This window comes from Porites lutea, chromosome 3, assembly GCF_958299795.1.
Source record: "Porites lutea chromosome 3, jaPorLute2.1, whole genome shotgun sequence".
Lineage (NCBI taxonomy): Eukaryota > Metazoa > Cnidaria > Anthozoa > Scleractinia > Poritidae > Porites > Porites lutea.
The window spans coordinates 15,552,222-15,573,687 of NC_133203.1; the positions used below are offsets into that span (position 1 = coordinate 15,552,222).

The 21,466-nt window shown below is 38.8% G+C and overlaps 3 protein-coding genes across 3 annotated transcripts in view; 1 reads left to right on the plus strand and 2 right to left on the minus strand.

Annotated features, from left to right (window-relative positions):
- Positions 1-36: 36 nt before the first annotated feature.
- LOC140930604 (sperm microtubule inner protein 11-like) overlaps positions 37-21,466 on the minus strand; it is a 287,809-nt gene continuing 266,379 nt past the window's right edge. Inside the window, exons 2-4 of the mRNA XM_073380325.1 lie at positions 3,087-3,338; positions 1,623-1,752; positions 37-434 (exon numbers count right to left, since the gene is read on the minus strand). Coding sequence (XP_073236426.1) covers positions 386-434; positions 1,623-1,752; positions 3,087-3,318 — 411 coding nt within the window. The 5' untranslated portion in view covers positions 3,319-3,338 and the 3' untranslated portion in view covers positions 37-385. The remainder of the gene's footprint in view (positions 435-1,622; positions 1,753-3,086; positions 3,339-21,466) is intronic.
- Positions 3,439-5,380, plus strand: LOC140929425 (phosphatidate cytidylyltransferase, mitochondrial-like). The gene has a single exon (XM_073379227.1). The coding sequence runs from the start codon at positions 3,444-3,446 to the stop codon at positions 4,437-4,439; it is 996 nt and encodes a 331-aa protein (XP_073235328.1). The 5' UTR covers positions 3,439-3,443; the 3' UTR covers positions 4,440-5,380.
- On the minus strand, positions 9,481-12,667 carry LOC140929426 (uncharacterized). The gene is made up of 2 exons (XM_073379228.1): positions 11,939-12,667; positions 9,481-10,405 (listed from the first exon to the last, which is right to left on the minus strand). Exons 1-2 carry the CDS (start codon positions 12,648-12,650, stop codon positions 9,729-9,731), a joined length of 1,389 nt encoding a protein of 462 aa, XP_073235329.1. The 5' UTR covers positions 12,651-12,667; the 3' UTR covers positions 9,481-9,728.

The window sequence follows — 21,466 nt, forward strand, 5'->3', positions numbered from 1 at the left end:
TTGTTAAAGACAAGGAATAGATTGATTCTATACGTGTACATTTTCTATCAAAGTATTTTATTAGCAAAAAACTGAAAAAAATTACATACCCATTACATTTAAAAAACCAATGTACTTTTCAATAAAAGGGTAATGTTCTCATTAATCGATACAGTTTGTTTAAGTGAAATCTGAGTTTCATGTTTCAATGTTGAATTCTTATTTTTCTACTTCATGATAAGTGGTTGTAAATGATTATATGTACAAGTCAGCACTGTACCCTAGTCATCAATGAATTGACAACATTTATCATTGAAATATTCTATTAAAGAAAGTAATAACATTGTGACAATTAAAGGAGGGAGAGAAATAAGTTGAGCATCCCAGCTATTTCATTGTTCAGTGCTTAAAATAACGTGAACTCTCTGTTGGTAAGTGTCATTTCATCAACAAATCTGGGAAAATAGGAAACAAACACAAGATCACTGAACTTGAAGTTTATAACATACATGTACCTTTCAACTTGAGTCCTTAAAGGGTAAACTAGAGAAAGTATTAAGGTTTTTTTCACTTTACATTCATTTTTGCAAATTTTCCAGCATTTCTGTTATCTGAAATGCATTGAACTTTGCAAGAAATCTCTAATATAATATGATTTTATTATTACCGTCCTGGTTTGTGATTTAACAAAGTGAAATGGGACTGGTAGAGTACATGTATGTATGTATGTATGTATGTATGTACCCTAATGTTAAAGCAAGGTTGCATTAACTTTCAGTCCTTTTCAATACGTTTTATGGCTTCATCAACTCTAAGTGTGCCCACAATCACCCTTCCCTCACTCCTTCTCTCCCCACCCCCAGGGCACAACCACCCTTCGCCTAACCCCACTCCCCAGGCATTTAGCAGTTTGCTGTATTGGGTTCCTTTGTATAGTTGCTGATATGACTTGTAATGAAAGTCTGATGCCTGTACAGGTACAAAAATTAATACACCTGGGTCGGGTTGTTCAAAGGTGGGTTAAGATAATCCAGGGTTAGTGCGAAATTTGAACTCAGATGTGAGAGCGTAAAAAGCAAATTCAGTTTAATTCTCTTTGTCTACAATTTGATGATTGGATACTCTAAAAAAAATATAGAAAATCATCTGAGAGAGTGCTTTTGATGAAAAGAAAAAGAAGCCCTGGTTAAAATTTAACCCTGGGTTAGCGCTAACTGGCATTTGAACAACTGGGCCCTGTAGGGCAAAATCATTACTTGAAATAATAAGATCATGAATTATTGAATAACACCTTATTATTTCAATACATTTCATGGCTTCATCAACCCCAACTGTGCCCGCAACCACCCTTCCAAAACCCCTCCAACCCCCACCCTACTACCCGGGCATTGTATGTATAGTTATTGAAATGACTTGTCAATTAAACTTCGGATGCTTTTTCAGGTACAAAATACACAGGTCTGAAGGGCAAAATCTACCCTACATAGCAGGTGCCGTTTTTTTAAGGGAAAAGGAAGAAAATCTCACATATTCCCCTTGCAGGGCCTGTTAAAAAATAAATAACTGCTGCCAGCTATGCAGACTAGGCAAAATCTTACATGAAAGGAAGTAATATGTTGATGAATATTATTATTGAATGATACCTTGTCATTTCACTATTGACTCTTGGATGATGATCATTCTGTGTCCATGATTCTTGTTGGACTCCATCTTTCATCCAATAACTGTAATTTATATTTGTTGTTATTTGGGTGTGGTATATTTCATTTGGTCCTGCAAAAATTAATTTTAAGTTAAAAGATTAAGAGAAGGAGAGAATCATCCCACAAGAATTATCAGAAGCACTGGGTAATAGACCCTTTGGCATTGCAGTAGAAGAAGGCTGCCCTTTCTCTTGGAAAACTGTGGACCCTGTTTCTTTCAATTTGTTGTTATTCTTGTTGTTCTTTTTTGGTTTTAAAATGACAAAAGTCCTTGTTTAAGAAAAAAGAATAAATCATAGAAAAAATAAAGCAAAATGGTTGCAGTGTTCAAAATATGAAGCTTTGCTTATGCACTTGGTAAAGGCACACAGGAGCCTAGTCCCCCATGCAGACGTTCTTAAGGCTTTGTCGTGGGTTCCTTTCCCACAAATTAAAGTGGGAAAGGAATGCCTTTATAGTGAAGCTATAAGACAACTGCGTTGGAGGTTAACATGAGCATGTGAAGCACCCACGGCTGGGGCTATCACCATTAATTTTGTGTAGCATGAAGCACCTGGGAGTAATCCTACTCTCCCCTGGATGTGAATAAACTGTTACTGCTGGGAGGTTGGGTCAACAATGTTGAAGTTTCTTTGATATAGTCCATAGAGTCTATTAGTATCAAAGAAGGAGCAATGCTCTCAGGTTGGCCACTACCATCTGAAAAGACAATTATTAAATTCATTTTACGTGATCTCAGTACAGACTCAACACAATTTTATTTCCTTTGAGTTTCATGAGTGCATATACAGCCTTACACAAAGAGGGTACTTTTCCAAAATGCCTCTGCACTCAGTGAATGAGGGGCACCCCCTAAAAATGTCCTATGCAGCAGCCTCAAGGATATTAGCCTGTTTTCCCCCAAACAGAGAGCCTGTTCACAGACTACAAGGATATGGGATACGGATGTGAATGTCCAAGGATATGGACGTGAGTGCATTAAAAATTAGGCCTGCACGATCATCTGAAAATCAGGTTGATGGCATGGTTTTCAATTTCGCTTGTGCAAATGCCTGCAAATGTAACTTTTAGAAAGATGTGCGGCAAAAATTTTGAGAGGCCTCATGGGAGATCTTGTGTCATATAAGAGTTTTTTAAGCACATTTTTATTATCATTGGGTATTTGCTAACTAAAAAGCCCTTTAAGTAATAACTTCTATTTCTCGACTATAATCTTACAACACAACAAGACTAAATATTAAAACCAAGAGTGAGTGATATAAACAAAGAAGGCCATTATCACTTTTATAAAATTTATAAACAACTTCCGTCTCAATAAATAAAATCTCATCATCACTGTTAAGATCGCGCTTACATATCACGCAGAGTATGGAAGCGAAAGCTTTTTATCTTAGGCAGACTTACCCAATTTAGGTCGAATGTGTTTGTGTAGACGGGTAGTGTATTTTACGTGAGATCCATTCGCTTCCGAGTTTGGATAGACCGGCTCTTTGAGACTGGCGTGTCTTGACGCTGCCGCAGCTGTTGATTTCGCTGTATCAAGATCTCCGCCTGGTGCAGAAGCTGTTCCCGGTTTAGTGACTGCAGACTTTATAGGGTCCTGTAGTCCCAGCCGTGTTAAGTTGAAGAAAGCCATCGCAGAAAAAAATGTGAACTGGGGCAACAGCTGAGAAGCCACAAAAGCTCAGCTGTTGCCATGGTAAACTTAACGGTAAACAACCTCTCTTTCAAGATGAAAGACTGGGCTCTAGCGCGAATAAAATGGCGGACTCACATGATGATTTTCTAAAGAAAATTGTGGCTCGTTTTCCGTCCGGAATTTCCCTTGCTTTCGCTTATGGCTCCGGAATATTTTCCCAGAAAGGAAATGTGTCTTCAAAGAACATGTTGGACTTTGTTTTTGTCCTCGAAGACGCTGATCAATGGCATAAAACTAATCTGAATCTCCATTCACACCACTACTCTTTCGTCAGACGTTTTGGCTCCAATGCTGTGGTTTCATTGCAAGATAGATTCGGTGCACGAATGTATTACAATACTCTGGTGCCAATGGAGGGGAGAGTTATTAAATATGGGACTATCAGTCGCGAGAATTTTCTTCTTGATCTTAACGAATGGCAGTGGTTATATCTCTCTGGGCGACTTCACAAACCAGTCAAAATCTTACAACGAGGAGATGACGCAGTTGTTTTGTCAGCTTTGAAGGGGAATTTATACAGCGCTGTCAACGTGGCGCTCCTGAGCCTTCCAGAGTTCTTTACAGAAGAAGAGCTTTTCTTAAGCATCGCGGGTTTGTCATTTGCGGGAGATTTCAGAATGATTGTGGGAGAAAACAAAAATAAAGTACAGAACATTGTTGGTCCAAATATTGAACCTTTTAGAGATCTTTACAACCCAATTCTTTTGAAGTCAAATGAAATTCATTTTAACTCTTCATCTCGTAAATATCACCAGAATCAAGAAATAAACATGATATTTTCTCGCTTGAAGTCGTTACCCCGAAATTTATTACAGTTTGTAGTCTCGAGTGTCATTAGCAAAGAAGTCAAGGCGTCTTTAATTGAAGAAGCATTATATGATACTTCTAAAGATATAGTCAATTGTTCACAGGTAGTTAGAAAAGGTATCACTTCTATTGTTAGGAAATCTAGTATCTCACAGAGCATCAAAGGAGTTATTACTGCAGGAGGCCACAAAACCTTGATCTACAGTACTCAAAAGATAAATAAGATGCTAAGAGGGATTTTCAGGGGATAGAATGAATACCAGTCGAAGTCTAATACATGTGTACATGTTGAGAAGAAGAATCTTGTGTTGCTGATTTACTTGATGTGCAGTGGTTAATATGCAACAAATTTCAGTGAATGCCTCTTATATTAGAACAAAAACTAATAAAAAGAAAAAATGATCAGTACGTCACTAGACAATTTTTTGAATAAAGTACATTTCAAGCTGTAAATGAGTGATGCATGTTTACTTGTATGCCAATGAATCCACTTGTATTGTCACTGTCAATTCTAAAATAAACACTTTTTTAACAATGTATTTTATATTGGATCATCAGAATTACATAATGTTTCAGCCAGTATTACACTATTTAAGAAGAAAATTTTGTCACTGGAACCCTTAACCAAGACTTCTCAGATGGGTGTCCTTCTCGTTAGCTATTTCTCTTTGGCCCTGGTATCATTTCGGAAGTTAACTTTTAAATGCCATTAGAACCTGTTAGCACTGTTGATAATGGTAGTCCCAAGATGGCTGAAGAGTTATTAAATGATCCGTTGTACTTTTAGCCGTTAAAATGGTTTAAGATCCTGTTTTCTATCGATTGTGTTCTGGTTACAGACAAGTGCTGAGTGATATTAATGATTTTTTTTGCAAATGGTTTCAGTACATCTGTAGCCCCCTGGGCAGCAAGTATGGTCGGCACAACAAACAGCATCTTTTAACGGGCAGCAGCGGAACTTCGTAGACGATACATAGCAGCAAGTATTGTTGGCCGGGCATTTTTGACTTGGAAGACAATCCTTTCCGAGTTTCTCTCTTTGTGCTCTTTCAGCCACTAATATCCACTCAATCAAGTTCAAATTGATTTTTTCCGACGCTGGAATCAGCCGTAGGGCTTGAAAATTATCCTTCTGGCAATAGCATCCAAGAACTGCAATCAGCAGTGTTGACATAGAAACGAAACACTTCATCTGTTTAGAAAAAAATACAAACAAGTCAACTTTCTGAGGGTAGAGCCGCGGCCTCACAAAATAACAGGCCTTCTTTTAACATGATATCGCAGGCAGCTGACAAACAGTACGGTATAACCAAAAAAAACCTTACCATCATCAGCATATGACGGTACACAAATTCTTTCACAAAGCATTCAAAGTGCCCTTCGGCCTTGCATGCGGTATTCATGAGTTTGTATGAGTCGCCCCGTTAAAATGGCTGCACGTTATTTTGCTTTTTTTCTCTTTTCTTTTCTTTTTTTTTTTTGGGGGGGGGGGGAGGCGAGGGGGGGTAAAATTATAATTTTTAAGTAAGTGCGTTTTTGTCAAAAATTATTGGCGCTATCATTTTTAATTTTCTTCCTTTTTGTTAAAAAATCGGGAGGGGCGTAACTAGAAATTTCCCTGAGGGTGGGCACAGTTTTCCATGTTCAACCCTACTCGGTCTCCCAAATCGTTTTTACCCGGGTGACTATTATCAGACGAGTAAAGTGAGGTAATTAAATCTTCTTGGTCTTAGGAACGTTGGGACTTCACAGCAGTCACGGCTTTCGTTCTGAAAAATAATCTGATAAAAGTTCAGAACCGAAGTTGCACAGGTTTTTAACTCATGGTCATCTTCTTTGTTTGTTTGTTTGTTTGTTTTTTAATTTCTCCGTTGATGCTATTATTGTTGCTTTTGCTTGTCTTTAACTTTTTTTAAGTCAGCACTTATACTACGCCCCTGAAGTCGGTGCTGTAAATATGACAGCTCGCTGAGTACTGCTTAAGGCTGTTCAGAAAGGTGAATGATTTCACGTCGATGAGAAGAATTCTCCTTTAAGGCTCCATTTGTACCATCTCATCCGAACGGTCTGGATCGTGAAAGAAAGTCAATTATGATTAAGTAAACAGTGATAACCATATGACCTACTAAGATCCTTTTAACTCGGAACAGGTTTACTGAGCATTGCATGCTCAGAAATAAGCAAATACTGGTTTTAGGTGATGCCTACATGAAAATGAAGCGTATAAATAGACTGTCCTTTGTTTATTGACGAGCTTCAGTGATACTAAAAGGAATTCAGTTTAACACTTACCGTCGGTTTTAATCGGTGCCAAATACAAACCTGCAACCGCGTCACCTGCTCTGCTAACGAAGCTTTGGTGAGATGATCAGACGTAGCAGACAAGATTATTTTATTTGCTAAGATACCAATTTTCAACACTACCTCTTACCTGATTATAAAAATCGCGAAATATCTGAAATATCATTAGCTGTGCATAAGTAATTGTTCCAAACACCTCGATAAGCACGCGGGCTGCAGTGCAAAATCGGTGAGCCAATCACGTCGATTAGGTAAGGACAATAACAGTACATGTTATTCACGGACACAGGCAAAAACTGCCGAGTGAATGAGCTGATAATCACGCATAAGGATTAGAAAACCGAACGCGAGCTAATCACGAGAATAAGGAAACAAGCTCGTGCAAAATACACGATCCTTAAACTTGCGTAACGGTGTGTGACAAACGCAGACTGCAGATTGCATTGGCAGGTACACGAGGTAAAGAGTGTTGGGAAATGTTCTAACAGACTTTCTATGCCTAAACTAGACTTTTAATGACTCAAAGTTTGGAGACAGGGAATCTGTTAAAGCATTTCACAACAAGTAACTCGTTTACCCTCCAGTCTGCAGTCTGCGTTGTAGCGTACGTACGGGTGTCATATCATCAAGGTAGCTGACATGATTTATCTAGCTACCAACTTTTAATTCCAAGTGTTATATATTCTTACTGTTTAAAAGTGTTATAAAGATTGAATTTTTAATGTTGGAACTATTATAAAATATTGAATTAGAATTGGCTTTTACAAAGCATGCTGGAGACTAAATAGAGCCTATAAAATTCAACAAGTTAATAGAAACTTTAGAGGTGACCCAGCCTGACTGATCAAATTTCCCCAGTTAACATTCGCAAAAAGGCTATATCTTCCCTCACTTTGCGAGGAGAGAATAATGTATAGGAATCCGTGTCTCTACTCCTGCGTTTGAAGGTGTGAGAGAGTGTTTTTTTAATACTCGTATAATGTTTTTACTTGTGAGGATAAGATAACACCAGATAACACTAGATGCCAAGACGGCAACGGCCACGAGAACGTCACTTAAAAAGTGAATTTGCGTTCTTTCAATCTCTATCACGACTACTCCAACTCACTTACTATGTCAAATGCAAACGAACTCTTTTTGAGCCGAATTCACCAGAAGAACCATATTCAAGTATAGAAAGAGAGAGAAAATTTAGCCGTCGCTTGTTTTCGTCCCCCATAAAACGTGAAATCGGTTGGCATTTTCCCGTCGTAGTCGTGTAGTGACGGCAAAGAAATGTACCAAAAAGGGTGCTGCACGTCGGTGCAGAGTAGTTGTTTTGCCTATTCAACCTATTGCCTTTTTGACTTTCTCGTGGTCATCGCCGTCGTGGCATCTTAAAGTCCCTGTTTTAACGCGTTGCAACCCCTTTTAAATTTAACCTATCCTCTCTTGGTGTTATCTGTTACGCTAACCTCTCCCTTAGTGTTTAATAGCTGTTACGCTAACCCCACCATCTCGGCCCTCATGCAGTTAGGCGATTTCACAACAATTTTTCCTTCAGGAGTAAATCCTTTGTAAAAGACAAGCAAAATGAAACAAAGTGAGGAAGAGAAGCGAAAAGAAACTTTTTTGGCAAACCTGCAGGATGCATGGTTTGCATCTTCAAAAATTTGGCTCACCACTTCTGTTGTCGAAAATGGTGGATATGGCTAAACCTTTAAAGGTTAGACATCAACCTTTAATTTTTTATGCAGTAACTGAAGGCCCATGCATTAATTTACTTGAACACCTAAAGACGGAACTCAACCTGACGTCCGGACGTCGCCACCTTTGCCGCCAAGCATACTGACACCATCGCCATCATCTTTATCATCACCATCATTAACATCAGCATTATAGTCAAGAACCAATGATATGCACTCCGCAGAAGGAGGTCTTGTGTCAACTGCACTTCAGATTAGTCACGTAAGTTACCGTCAGCGGTCGGCAAGAGAAAATGAGCTTTTGCTGTCGGCCAGTAAACTTAGAAACTAATATAAAATAAAATAATATCTATATCTTCTTGTAAACTTATTAGTATAAGAACCGCACTTTCAGGATGACAGCGTCTTCATTAAAATTGCCTCGTCTAACGTGTAACAGGAGCTATAATTAAAAATAATCGTGGTATTTAAAGTTAAATTCGCACAACTTGTCTTGGTTAAAGGGGCTGTGTCACGGCAGTCCAGTTCATTTTGTTTAATTTTGCCAATTACTCGCCCTCAATCGGTATGGAACTTAAAGTAAGCAAGGAAATTACAAGGAAATGACAAAATCAGAGATTCGAGACAAACAAATATGTCTCCTGAGCATTATTTTTGAACTTGCAAACAGCAGAGATCAACTTTGAAAAACTGTTGGGCTGAACAGTTTTCAAAAACCCTAATTTCAATCCGTTTCCATCTTCTTCAGTTTTGCCCATCCGTGGCATCTGTTGCATCTGTTCTGTTATTTTAACCTTCCTTTAATGTTTTAAGCGGTTATTTTTACGTTTATCTTAATTGAACGGGCATTTTGTAAGTACCTACTTTTTAGTAAAAATTTGGCTGAATTTCGTGACACAGCTCCTTTAATTAAATACAAAAGTAACCTACTTATATCCTACACAAGTACGAAATTTTCTTGATTTTGGCTATCTCAGTTTCTTCTTTCCCGCTTATTTCCTTTTAGTTTCTCGAAAGGAATTGCTTCTCTCAATTAAAAAAAATCGGATAGAGTTATTCCTAACGTTCTGTGGCGGCATGCACATAAGGATCTCTCCCGATTATTGTGTTTATTTCCACTAAAATACTGCAATTTCATCGTGTTTATCTGAATCACAACTAATACACAAAGTCACGGTGCAAAACGTCAAGTAATACTAGTATTCAAAGCTCGTTCTTTGCTTTTAGACAAAGCGCTTTCCGAAAAAACTTTGGAAAATTACTTGGAACTGATATTTAGCAGTGGCAAGGTACTTCCATTGGCCATCATCTTTAAATGCGTATATCAAGTCTAAACTTAATATGAAACCATTGAGTTTAACTTATTTTTTGCACTGTCGGTAGTTTCCAAAGATCGTTTAGACCAGCAATTCCAGGTACTGAATGGTTGAGGTCGTACGACGAACTTTTGGAAACCGGAAACCATCAGGGGTTAGCAGTTTATATTTACAGGACTGTATAAGCGATGACTATGTCGTTTGCCTCTTGATTTCCTGCTAACGCAAGAAGTGTTTATTAATCCTTTTTAACGTCTTTGTGAGACGCGTCAGACACGTACAAAGCCACGATTTTAGTTTTGTCCAAAGGACACCTGAACATAAATACGTTATCCATGTCTCCACGAGATTTGGCTCCAAAAATGATCAGTTTATTCCATTTTTGTGACAGCATACCGCTGACACCATCTTGTTTGCTCACTTCCTTCCCATCAACCCACAGTGACGCGGTCCTGGACCGGGAGTCATAGCTGCCCACGATGTTATGCCATTCGCCAGCGGTTACATCCGAGGAACTGGACTGTACATGAAAGAGCTCTCGCCCAGAATCCCCTCTGTGAATCCACTCACCCTTGCCATTGTGCAGAAGAAGATCATAGCGAACAAAATTATTTTCGTCGGTTGCTGTTATAAGTGGCACCTTTCCTTTCACGTAATTTAATTTCACCCACATTGATATTGCCACAGATTTCTTCGGTTTTCCCTTGAAGCCATTTTGAAGGACAATTTTACCGTTGTTCCCAAAAACAACGGATTGCCCGAGATCCGTTTCGTCTTTTGATACGTGGACATCTCCCTTAAGCTTCGCATCGTTCCTTTGTGGAGAATCATCAAACACCATAGCCCCGTTTGATTTTTCAAATGTCAGTTTAAGCACTGCACACTTTTCATCAAATTCTTTAGGATTTCCAAGTTCTGAAACAAAAGGAAGCTTGATGAGTCAGATCAATGATATTCTATTTAAGGGAGCATTCCATCGGGGTTAAGAAGAGAGCGATTATTTTGTTTGTTATTGTTTCATCTCAAAGAACATTTTACAAGATTGTAAATTTACAAGATTGAACCAAAGAACAATAAATTAAACCCAACTGAAGAATCCCTACGATAAAAAGTCAATGCATACTTAACCCCTTGGATTAAATCAAGTAAAGTTGATTGTTCCTAATATACTATAATAAAGCGGAGGGATTTCTATACCCAGCTCACACTAAGAGCCTAAAATTTACAGGGAACACCCAGCTATTCAATATAACTTTAATACGTGCGGAACCTTGACCCCCCCTCCCTCCCCTCCCCCCTTAAGCCCTGAGATTCTCCTGATCTCCTGAAATTTTGTAACAATGTTTATACAGAAAACTGTGGGTGTTGGTTCGTGAAAAACAAACAACATACGACAGGCGTTTTTTTTTTTTCACGTATACGAAAATGGGAACAAAACAAGGCTTTTGCGGAACAAGCGATCCATTATGATATACCTTCATTCTACTTCCAGCCAATTTTGGTTAGCAAATTGTAAAAATTCAAAATCGCTACTCACTCACTCAGATTTGTACACATGGTATTGAGACTAGATCCTCTTTAGTCCCACTTAAAGTAGCTTGAGTACAGCCACGCCCTTCCCTCGATATTTTTAGGGAAGGAAGCGACTGTACACAGGCTAACCTAAACAACTCAGAAAGGTAAGAGTAAAATTTACTCATGATGTGACTGAAATCATGCACACTCAATTAGTTTAAGGCCTGGGACCGAGGGGTCTACCCGTGGAAAATGATTTATTGGCTCTATTGACACAGATTATGGAGCTGAACAATAGAGAATGATCAGAATGATCTCTTGAGCGGAATCAAAATTTGTCACAGAAAGATCTCATCTTCTTTAACATTTTAAAGTATAAATATTGTGTTAATAAGTCACATGATATGTCACGTGACTATTTTGCTAAAATCGTAAATAATTGACAAATTGGTGACAGGTTTCATAAAAGAAATCGCGCAATAACATTTTTCTTATTCATATTAAATATTTCTAAAACTTCACGTTTGTAATGACCGTCCATTACACTTCAATAAAAAATTGTAAATGTGAACATCATTTTAAATGCCCAAATTTAATCTTGAATTACTCAAAACTTTAATTTTGAACTTTCCGTACATTAATTCCAAACGTAGAAAGTTGGGTATGTTTATTCTCCACCGGCGTTCGCCACCATTTCCCCATTTTCTCTCATTTTCAATTTTGGTCACGTGTCATGTCACGTGAACGTAATTTAATTAAGGCATAAGAAGACCTCAAGGTTTACTTTTGGGGAAAAATTCATTCTGCTCTAGGTCTCCTAGCGAAAGATGTTGCAAATCAATCATGACCCAGACCCTAAACTCTTTGAGCAAAGGGTTTCACTGATCAATAGAACGACAGAGTTACTTCCATGGAGAACGATCGTTTACTTACTCTCTATTTCATCGGAAGGATCTGTTGTTGATTGAGCTGTTGCCGGTGTGAAAGTTCGTGCACTGATTTGATTAGCCTGCTCTATGGGTTGCTGTCCTATAGGCATCTGCCTCAAGGGTACTACTTGACTCTGAGGTGGGCTAGCTATTTGAGAGTTCATGTTTCTAAACGCCAGGGCTCTTTGTAGCAGTGCCGATGATGGGCCTACTGTCCCTGTCTGGACTGGTAACCGTAATTGTTCCTGGGTTCTACGAAAACCTGTAACCTGGCTTAATCGACTTATGTAATCCGCTTGTCCCCCAAGCATGCGACTTCCGGTCATACCTACACCAGAGGGGCCTGGGAACCAGGTCCCGCCCTGTGCTCCGATAATTGCGGACAGACGATTGGTTGGTCTGAGGTTCAGGAATGGTTCTCCGTTTGAATCTGTTTCGACCCCACCATCAAATGTCCTACGATAAACGTTATCCCGCAGAATTGCTTGAATTTCCGAATTTATATCATTCGTTATTCTAAGAGCTTGCTTCTTTGCCATCAGCAACTGAGATAGTCGCGGGTCTGCTTGTTCCAAACGAGCGACCGCATGCGGAATGGCGGATCGTGCAACCTCGGGCAGCGTGTAATACTGAGGGGCGATTGGATCAATATAGAACGAGAAGGATGTCGCAAAACAGAGAAGAGCTACGTATACGAAGCTTTCAAGTTTCGCCATGGACTGCTTGACCTGTGGAAACTGAAATGATTTCAAAAACGTTTTCAACTAAATTTGATTTAAATAAGGGGTGTTTTTTATAACTATCAAAGCCCATGAAAGATTGCCCTGGTCGCAATATAGAGTTTATAGAGCACACGTGTGTTTAAGTTGGCGCCAAAAGTGAACTAAGAAACAAGAAAGTCAGGAACGAAAACCAAAAGAAAACAAATACCTGCAATAGGTTAAGTGAAAAGTACAAAGCATTGAATTTAACAGGTGTTACTCAAATAAATGTAATTAAGAATCACAACAATATCAGTTAGCACAATTTAAAATCATTAACAAAAGAAACATTTGATATCTTGCTTCCTCGCTGATTATCGATCCTGGTTACAATTGTATACATGAGTTATTATAAACCAAGTGATCCCCAAGGGTGTTCCGACTTACTTACCTCAGAGCCTATCACCTGTAGACTATTTTAAAAAGTCAGTAAAGTTGCTGCTGTAATTAATTCTCCTGTATTAGTTGTGGCTGTATTATTATTCGACTAATCGAAGCTGGTAAGACAAATCAAATACAAAAGGTTAAAACGTTTTTGTGAAGCAAACTTAGATTCTGTTTCAACTGAGCTGTAACCATAACAGGTACGTTTTCTGGGTCGGAGAATCACTGAATTATTTAAATGTTTTTACATCCAAGTACAGAAATAGCTTTGTTTTCACAGAAAAATAAGATCATTGTCACAATCAAACCCCAAAATTATCAAGAAAAACGTATCGTTTTTGTTCAGAAGAAGATATGTCGGTTTTTTTTCTGATACTTATTCTATCGGCTATACAGTTTACTTATTTTTAAGTCTGTTGACTCATTAAATTTAGTGGAAGTCTTTGTCTCTAAGTCCTCGGTGCTAGTTAAAAATTTGAGCTCTGTAAGAACTGATTTTTCTGATATATCTTCGTTAAACTGTGTTACACAAGCGAGAATGGGGAAGCAAATTAAAGGATACGTAATTTATTATCCAATCGTCAGTAACGTGCTTTTGTCTTGAGTAAAAAAATTTTAAAGGAGATTTTAGACGGATTAAAGAATTTCGGTCAGTTTATATCGTAGAGATATGCATGTCATTTGCAGGAGCCTCTCAGTGGAAGGGGGTTTATTGACAACGATATATCAGACTCTTAAACAGGTGTCAAAATACCTGGTGACAGTTCTAAGTGACCCTTGAAAAAGCGGTGATTACCGGGTGCGCGGGCGATACGGCTCAATATTGGTATGGCCAAGATTTAAGGTGATTCCCTAGTTTTGCACTGCGCATCTCTTACTGCGCATAACAAGATGGCCACCGTAAAAAAGAGCATGTGAAGTAATATTATTAAAATGAAGTTGACTGAAGAGAAACGTTGTTGGAATTTTTGCTTGCTGTTGTTTCTTGCCGAGGTGAGACTCAATGTGTTGCGAATGTGCATAACGTAAGCAGTACGCGTGTTGCTGAGTTCGACCTCCTCTCGGAGAACCTCGATAGTGGATGTTTAACTTGTGCTTACTCACTTTGATTTTCATTTAAACACTTTCTTTATCACATTGTGTCCTAAATGTGATATCTCGATGTAAATTCTGTAAAAACGGACTTTTTAATACTTTCTTCCCCTTTTCACACACATTCTATTTTGAAACTCGCCCCAGTCCTCTCTCAAAAATCGGAGAAAATGCGTTTGGTGCGCACTTTCTGCAGCTCTACCGCAAAAACGAGTACGGTGACCCCCATTTTTTATTTCATGATTTTAATAAGGACAGTGCTTCCTTTCGATGAGAAAAAAATTGGCACAAATCTATGTTCAGTTTTTTGGCAATTTTACTAAATTGTACGGATTGAGCCATCACGGGTCGAAAAGCGCGCGTCCAATTTAATTCTACTTTGGAACGTGAAGTAAAAACAAGGGCATTAAAGGGCATTTTTCTGGTACGTAAGTGGATAAACAATACATAAAAGTCAAATTCTGTGTGATGTCACATGCATCATCGAAAAAATCTCTCCTTTTTGTCTAGTTTTGCGCTGCCCGCGGTTTTTGTAAAAGGGTCCTAAATAGCCGTATTTGTCAGCATTGTGACGTCAAAACGAGCACGGTGACCCCCACTTTTTATTACTTTTTTATCATCTTCTTGACTTCTTACATCAGTGTACCAAGTTTTAGCTAAAATCTATGTTACGTTCTTTTACTATGGAATCACCTTAACTAGGCTAATTTCTAGCTGCCTTAATCGACTCAGTAGGAAGGGTCTCTCTCAGGCGGACAATCTCACCATGATAGTTATGAGAAAATTTAAGGTAATGATCTTTAACTAAACAAGTAGGGAAAAAAAAAGACGGGCTTAAGAAGAGGCGTTGACAAGCATTCTAAGAAAACGTTGTCTAATGGCCTGGTCATCAAGCCAGTGAGTGGCCAGCCCAAATTTAGATGCCGAGGAAAAGCTAGAGTAAGGAAAACGAGGAAGGCAACCTTCATCCAGGACTTAGCTGGATTGGATTTAATGGGGAATACGGCATGACGTTTAGCGAAAAAAAATTCAACTTGGAAGAAATCTGAGACTGTCCTATTTACTTGTAGTCTCTCATGCAGCCGTTCTTTGGCTCGTCTTTATGGGGAAGAGTGGTGGGACAACATATTTGCGGAATGTTTGTGTCGGAGACTAGTGTTACAAAGGACGGCTGCGTAGTAGACTATATGACTACCCTCCCCATTAAGGAGTCTCCTTGTTTAGTTCTACATGGTCAAATAATCATCTCGCAAAATAAGTTAAACTGCTCGGAAGCCAAAACAACATAACAAATGACTAAGTTTACATTTCGCTTGCTTGAACTTTTATTGAAATATTTAGGTTCCCCGCCCCAGAGTGGATCCACCACTGGACTATACATAAACATCTGCACCCCTCCACAATTGAAGACCTATGAACAGCAACTGCACAGAACTGGAACAAGTTGTTCACATACATCCAACATTCGTATCGGAGCTGGTTGGCCGAGCGGCTTTGGTGAACAAAATCCCGGTCTTCACTCCATAAAATGTCCGTCTAAGTGCATTCCAGACCTCGCTCCTACTTATTTACTTCTTCTAAGGGACGGACCATTAGAAAACTTATGGGGTGGGGGGCGGACGAACTACAAAAAAAAAATTTGGCGTTTTGTCACTAAAAATAACTAAGGAAGAACTGCCTTAGGAAAAAGGCTTGCATATATACAGGGTTGGGTCTCCTTTGCTTTGTGCTCTCTTGCCATATGCTCTTGAGTGCCTATATATTAACACTCGTGACGTAACAATCCTTTTCTTGGGATCATCTTCACATTTAGAAAGGGCCAAAATTTCCTCTGGTATTGAAGTCGTCCTACGAGAAATTCATAACAATACTTATGCAAAATTAATAATAGTAATATATGATAATAATATTAATTAAAAATAATATATAATGATTTTTTAATTTGCTATAGAGCCTTTTAACATATAAATGATCGAAAGCACTCTGCATTCTCTATATACTCTTGAAAATTTATAAAATGTATCTATGTTAGATAAAATCGATAAAAAGGAAAAATGCTAATACAAATACATAAATAAAATAAAAATTACAATAAAATATGTTGAAAACTACGTAAAAGCTAATCTAAAAAGGTGTGTCTACACATGTCTTTTAAAAGCGCCCAGTGATTCGATTCTTGATGCGTGTGAAGGCATGTTCACAGTTTAGGGGCGGCAGCGGAAAACTATCTATCACCAGGAGCCTATGGGCGTCTGCTATCGCCTAAAGTTGCCTCAATGCGCCCCTTAAGACGTTCTTAAACAATTTTGTAATTCGATCTTAATGAATATGCAGAACAGGATTTAATGCTAACCAAGAGAGAATGAGCTAAGCTTAGATCATTCTCTCTTGTGCTAACTACATAAATCGCCAATGTGGCTAGGTTAGCTAACTGACATGTCAGGCATGGCCTTAAAAGTAACAATCTCGTCCTCAGAGTCTGAGTTACCCTTAGCCAGTGGAACGGGTTAGTCCTTGATGCTGACCAAAAGGATCGCAGCCTTTGTGAACGAGATTGTAGATACGATAAAACACGATAAAGATAAGAGATACGATAAAACGACACGATAAAACACTGGTAACCAATGAAGCTCATAGAGAACTTCATGGTGAGGTACAGGGTGAACCAAAAGCGATTATTCAATGCAAGCAAATCACTTTGAATATATCAAAACTTGCTGGCCTACCTTTATCCTCCGATGATCATCAGCTAGCTAACAATTTTGGCGAGTTTTTTACCAACAAAATAAATGCTATTAGGTTGGAAATCGCAAACTAGGTCTATTCTCCTTATATCAGAGATGCCAATGGTACCGTTACTGATTCCACTTTTTCGGAATTCAACGTTCTCTCCGAATCCGAGGTACATGGCCTAATTATATCATCTTCAACGAATAACTCTTGTCCTCTTGATCTCATCCCATCCAAACTTGTTATTGAATTCCTTCATGTGCTACTGCCTCCGATCACTAACCTTTCTCTTGATTCTGGATACTTGCCTCGTGCTTGTATATCGTCCAAATCACAGCACCGAGACTGCATTGCTGAGAGTCACCAACGACATTCTTCTTAATATGAGCAATCAGCGTGTTAATTTTCTTCTGCTTCTAGACTTGAGCGCCGCTTTTGATACCGTTGATTATGATACCTTGCATCAGCTCCAGTTTTCATTTGGTATTCCAGGAAAAGTTCTCTCTTGGTTTAAGTCATATTTGTCCGGAAGATCAGCAAGTATTGATCAATGACTTACTCTCTGATGAGTTCAGCTTGGAATGTGGCGTGCCTCAGGGTTCCTGTCTAGGTCCCATTCTGTTAACGTCGTATACGAGTAAGCTTTTTGAGATTGTCAAAACTCATCTGCCTGATGTTCATTGTTATGCAGATGATCTGCAGGTTTACATTTCGTTTAGTCCTAATCTTACGTCAGACCAGCTTTCAGCCTTAAAAAGCATGGAAAATTGAGTATCGGATATTCGATTGTGGATGTTGAATGACAATCCTCAATTGAATGACAACAAAACTGAATTTCTCATTATTGGCACACCACAACAGCTGGAAAAGGTTGAAATCATGAGTATCCGCGTGGGGAACTCAGATGTTTATCCTGTTCCCACTGCAAGGAATCTTGGTTCAAGGTTTGACTCTAGGCTGTCCAAGTCGAAGCATATTACAAAGATCTGCGTTTCTTCATTTTTCTATTTGTACAACATACGACGCATCAGGAATTATCTATCACAAACCTCCACCGAGACACTCATTTATGCATGCGTATCTAGTCGTCTTAACTACTGCAACAGCTTATTATATGGCCTGCCTGATTCCTTACTAAGTAAGCTACAACGTGTACAGAATTCTAGAGCTAGACTGATTTTTAATGAACACAAATTTTGCCACAAAACGCCTCTTATGATGGAGTTACACTGGCTACCAATTAGATTTAGAATTGAGTTTAAAATTCTTTTGATTAATTTTGAAATTCTTCATGGTTTAGCCCCGTATTATTTATCATATCTCTGATTGCTCTTAGGCGTACATCAAGACATAATCTTAGGAACTCAAATGATAACCTTTTACTTAGCTATCCTGGGTTTCATATCCAAAGCATCACTTGATAGATCCTTCACCTGCGCTGCTCTGAAGCTCTGGAATGCTTTGCCATTCGATGTCAGATGCGCCAAGTCTGTTGATGTTTTTAAATTTAACCTTAAAACTCACTTATTTTATAGATAAGCATTTTTAATGACTTAGTTTCTATCTTGTTTTGTATTTTGGTATGTAACATTTTATCCTTGTAACATTTTATCGTGCATTTGTAAATTTAAGCCACTACTATATTATCTATTTGAATTTTAGGGCCTGTTCACATGGAGGTGGCATGGGGGACCCCAAGTAGGTGAGGTAACCAGCTTTGGTGGGTTACCCGCCTGTCCACATAATCTCTCATTTTAATTTTATCACGTTTACATGATAGGTGCGGTTACCCCCCGCATATTACCTTACCTATCTGGGGTCCCCCACCTCCATGTAAACAGGCCCTTAGATCTTACTTTTTAACTTACTGTCATGCGCATTTGAACATTTTCATGGAAAATTGCGCACTATACATGGAAATTACTATTATTAATTATTATTATCATTACGGCGCACTTCCTAGTGTTCATCATCGTAAGTCTTGCTGCAGTGTTCTGGACTCGTCGGAGCTTACAAATCTGATATTTGGGCAGCCCATGAAGTAGACTGTTACAACAATCTAATTTAGAGGGCATTAGCATGAACTAATGTCTGAAGGCATTCCTCAGACAAAGATTTAGAATTCGACGCGCATCATGAATATGGTACAAAGTGGCTTTACATATTTGGTTGATATAAGACCTACTGTAGTAGCGCCTCATCTTGTGTGTTATCGTCATCTGCTCCGAAACTGAGCTCGTGTGTCGTCCACGTAACATTGACTTTGCGAGAGGGGACGCTGTATAAACCTTAGACACAGGGGAATTGTAAATGACGAACAACAGGAGACCCAGACAAGAACCCTGGGGTACGCCACAGTCAAGCGAAAACTGTCCAGAAAGCGATCCATTGATGGATACTTGCTGGCTCAGATTCGACAGATAAAAATAGATAAAAATTTGGGGGTAAACAACCTGTATTATGGGGAATGCGAATGTGGCTAGTGATGCAAACCACTTAACATTTACACATGTCAAATATCAGATTAACGAAGATGAGCGAATGAAATAAGGCAGGAGAGTGCTTAGTCATTGGATTCTATTGACAGCGCCAATAAAATACTATTTCACCCGAACCCAGAAAAATATAAGACAACTGGCAAAAATGCATATTTCAAAAGCGATGACGTGAGTAGCTTTACGTCAATACAGCATAAGTGAGATGTCACTTGTCATTTGCGTGCACAGCGGTGCATGCTAAACCTAGCGCTCTGGCAAGTAATTGTGAGGAGGCGTTATTAGTTTCTCTCCCTTGACCGAAAGCGAAAAAAATCAACAACACATAATACGATTTCTTTGGAGAAACAGAAAATAATGATTAGGAGAGTTGACTCAGACCTGGCTAACGATTTTAGTGACAGTGTTATATCGGTGTTAAACTGAACAATTACTCAACGAAAAAAAAGGGTTCTCTTTTTTAACAATTGTTCCTCGAGTATGCGTTGGATATGAGATGGTGGATAACCAACGAGGCGCGTAGTGCTGAGTTGGTTATAATCATCGCATATCTAAGCAAGCGCCAGTGGAATGATTGTTTTATTAAATAAAAACGCCCACAAAATATCGAGAATTCTTCCTGACTTTATTTATAAAAACAACAGATTTTCAGCTTGTTTTTAATTTTGACCAGACGCGTACAGTTACCATATTTGGCGAGCATGGTATAATGCCCCATACCATGATGGCTAAGCCAATCAGAGCTCTACAATTGCATTATCCAATGATTTTTTAATAATAATTGTTAATCCTTAATTTTGGATTTGCTATCGAACTTTGCAAGATATTTATTTGGAATCAGCAGTTTCCCGCAAGAAAATAGTTTTTGTTTCAAACCGTTTAATTATCGAGGTCTTTGAAACGTGTGTTGCTGTTTACAAGAGCAGAAAATCTCTTTTTGCTGCATGACTTATGAGTACGACTCAGCGCTACGTTTATCATAACAATCGCAATACCAGCTGTACCTGCAGTTTGACTGACAGTACAACAAGATGGGATATTGACCTACTGGTGATCAAGTTAAGAAGCCAAATATGCTCAAGTACACCTCATTGTCAAGTACTTGCATTGCAGACAGATGGCGGAACTAACAAATTATTCTTTCGAAAGTGATAACCAAACACATGAAACAAACACACTACTGCACTGTTCGGTAAAAATCACTGGTGAAGTTCACGACCAGCTCATCTTCATTCCCGTGGTGAATAGTTTTCTATCCATCATTGCATTGCTGGGGAACACCCTAATTCTAGTTGCTCTACGCAAGGAATTAGCTTCACTTCAAGCGACCTCCAAACTGTTGTATCGTAATCTAGCGATAACTGATCTCTGTGTTGGGGTTATCGTACAGCCCCTGTGCGTGGCATATTGGAGTTCGGTGTTGACCGAAACCTGGAATACCTGCTACTACGCAATTGCGCAGTATCCATTACAGCCTCTATCTTGGGCTTGGCGTCTTTGTTAACGTTGACTACAATAAGCGTGGATAGATTTCTCGCGTTGTTGCTGGGGCTGAAATACCAAAAAGTTGTAACGAAGAAGAAGGCAGTTACAACAGTAGCCGTTATATGGCTTTTGTCCGTTATCTGCCCAGTCAGTAACATATATCTTTTCATAATGGCTTGTTTCTGTCTAGTTACCTTAATTCTTTCTTACACCAAGATTTTCCTCACACTGCGTCATTACAAAATCCAAGTTCCAAGCCAAGCTTCACAAGAACCGACCCACGCAATTCCACTGAACATAGCTCGATACAGAAAGGGCGTTTATAGTGCACGGTGGGTACAAGTGGCATTGATAATTTGTTATCTGCCTCATTTTATTGCAGAAATTTATGTGCGTCAAAAAGGGATGAATTCATCAGTTTACTATGCTGCACAATTGACAGTCACTTTAGTGTTTTTGAATTCTTCCTTAAATCCAATTTTGTACTGTTGGAAGATCGGAGAAGTAAGGGAAACTGTTAAAAATACACTCAGACAACGTTTCTGCGCATCGAGTTAGCCAATTATTTATCCTTGTTTGAAACTG

Coding starts and splice junctions, on each gene's coding strand:
- LOC140929426 (XM_073379228.1), bottom strand. CDS start 12,650: ATGGCGAAACTTGAAAGCTTCGTATACGTAGCTCTTCTCTGTTTTGCG. Junction 10,406..11,938: donor TCCTTCCGATGAAATAGAGA/GTAAGTAAACGA, acceptor CTTTTGTTTCAG/AACTTGGAAATCCTAAAGAA.
- LOC140929425 (XM_073379227.1), top strand. CDS start 3,444: ATGGCGGACTCACATGATGATTTTCTAAAGAAAATTGTGGCTCGTTTT.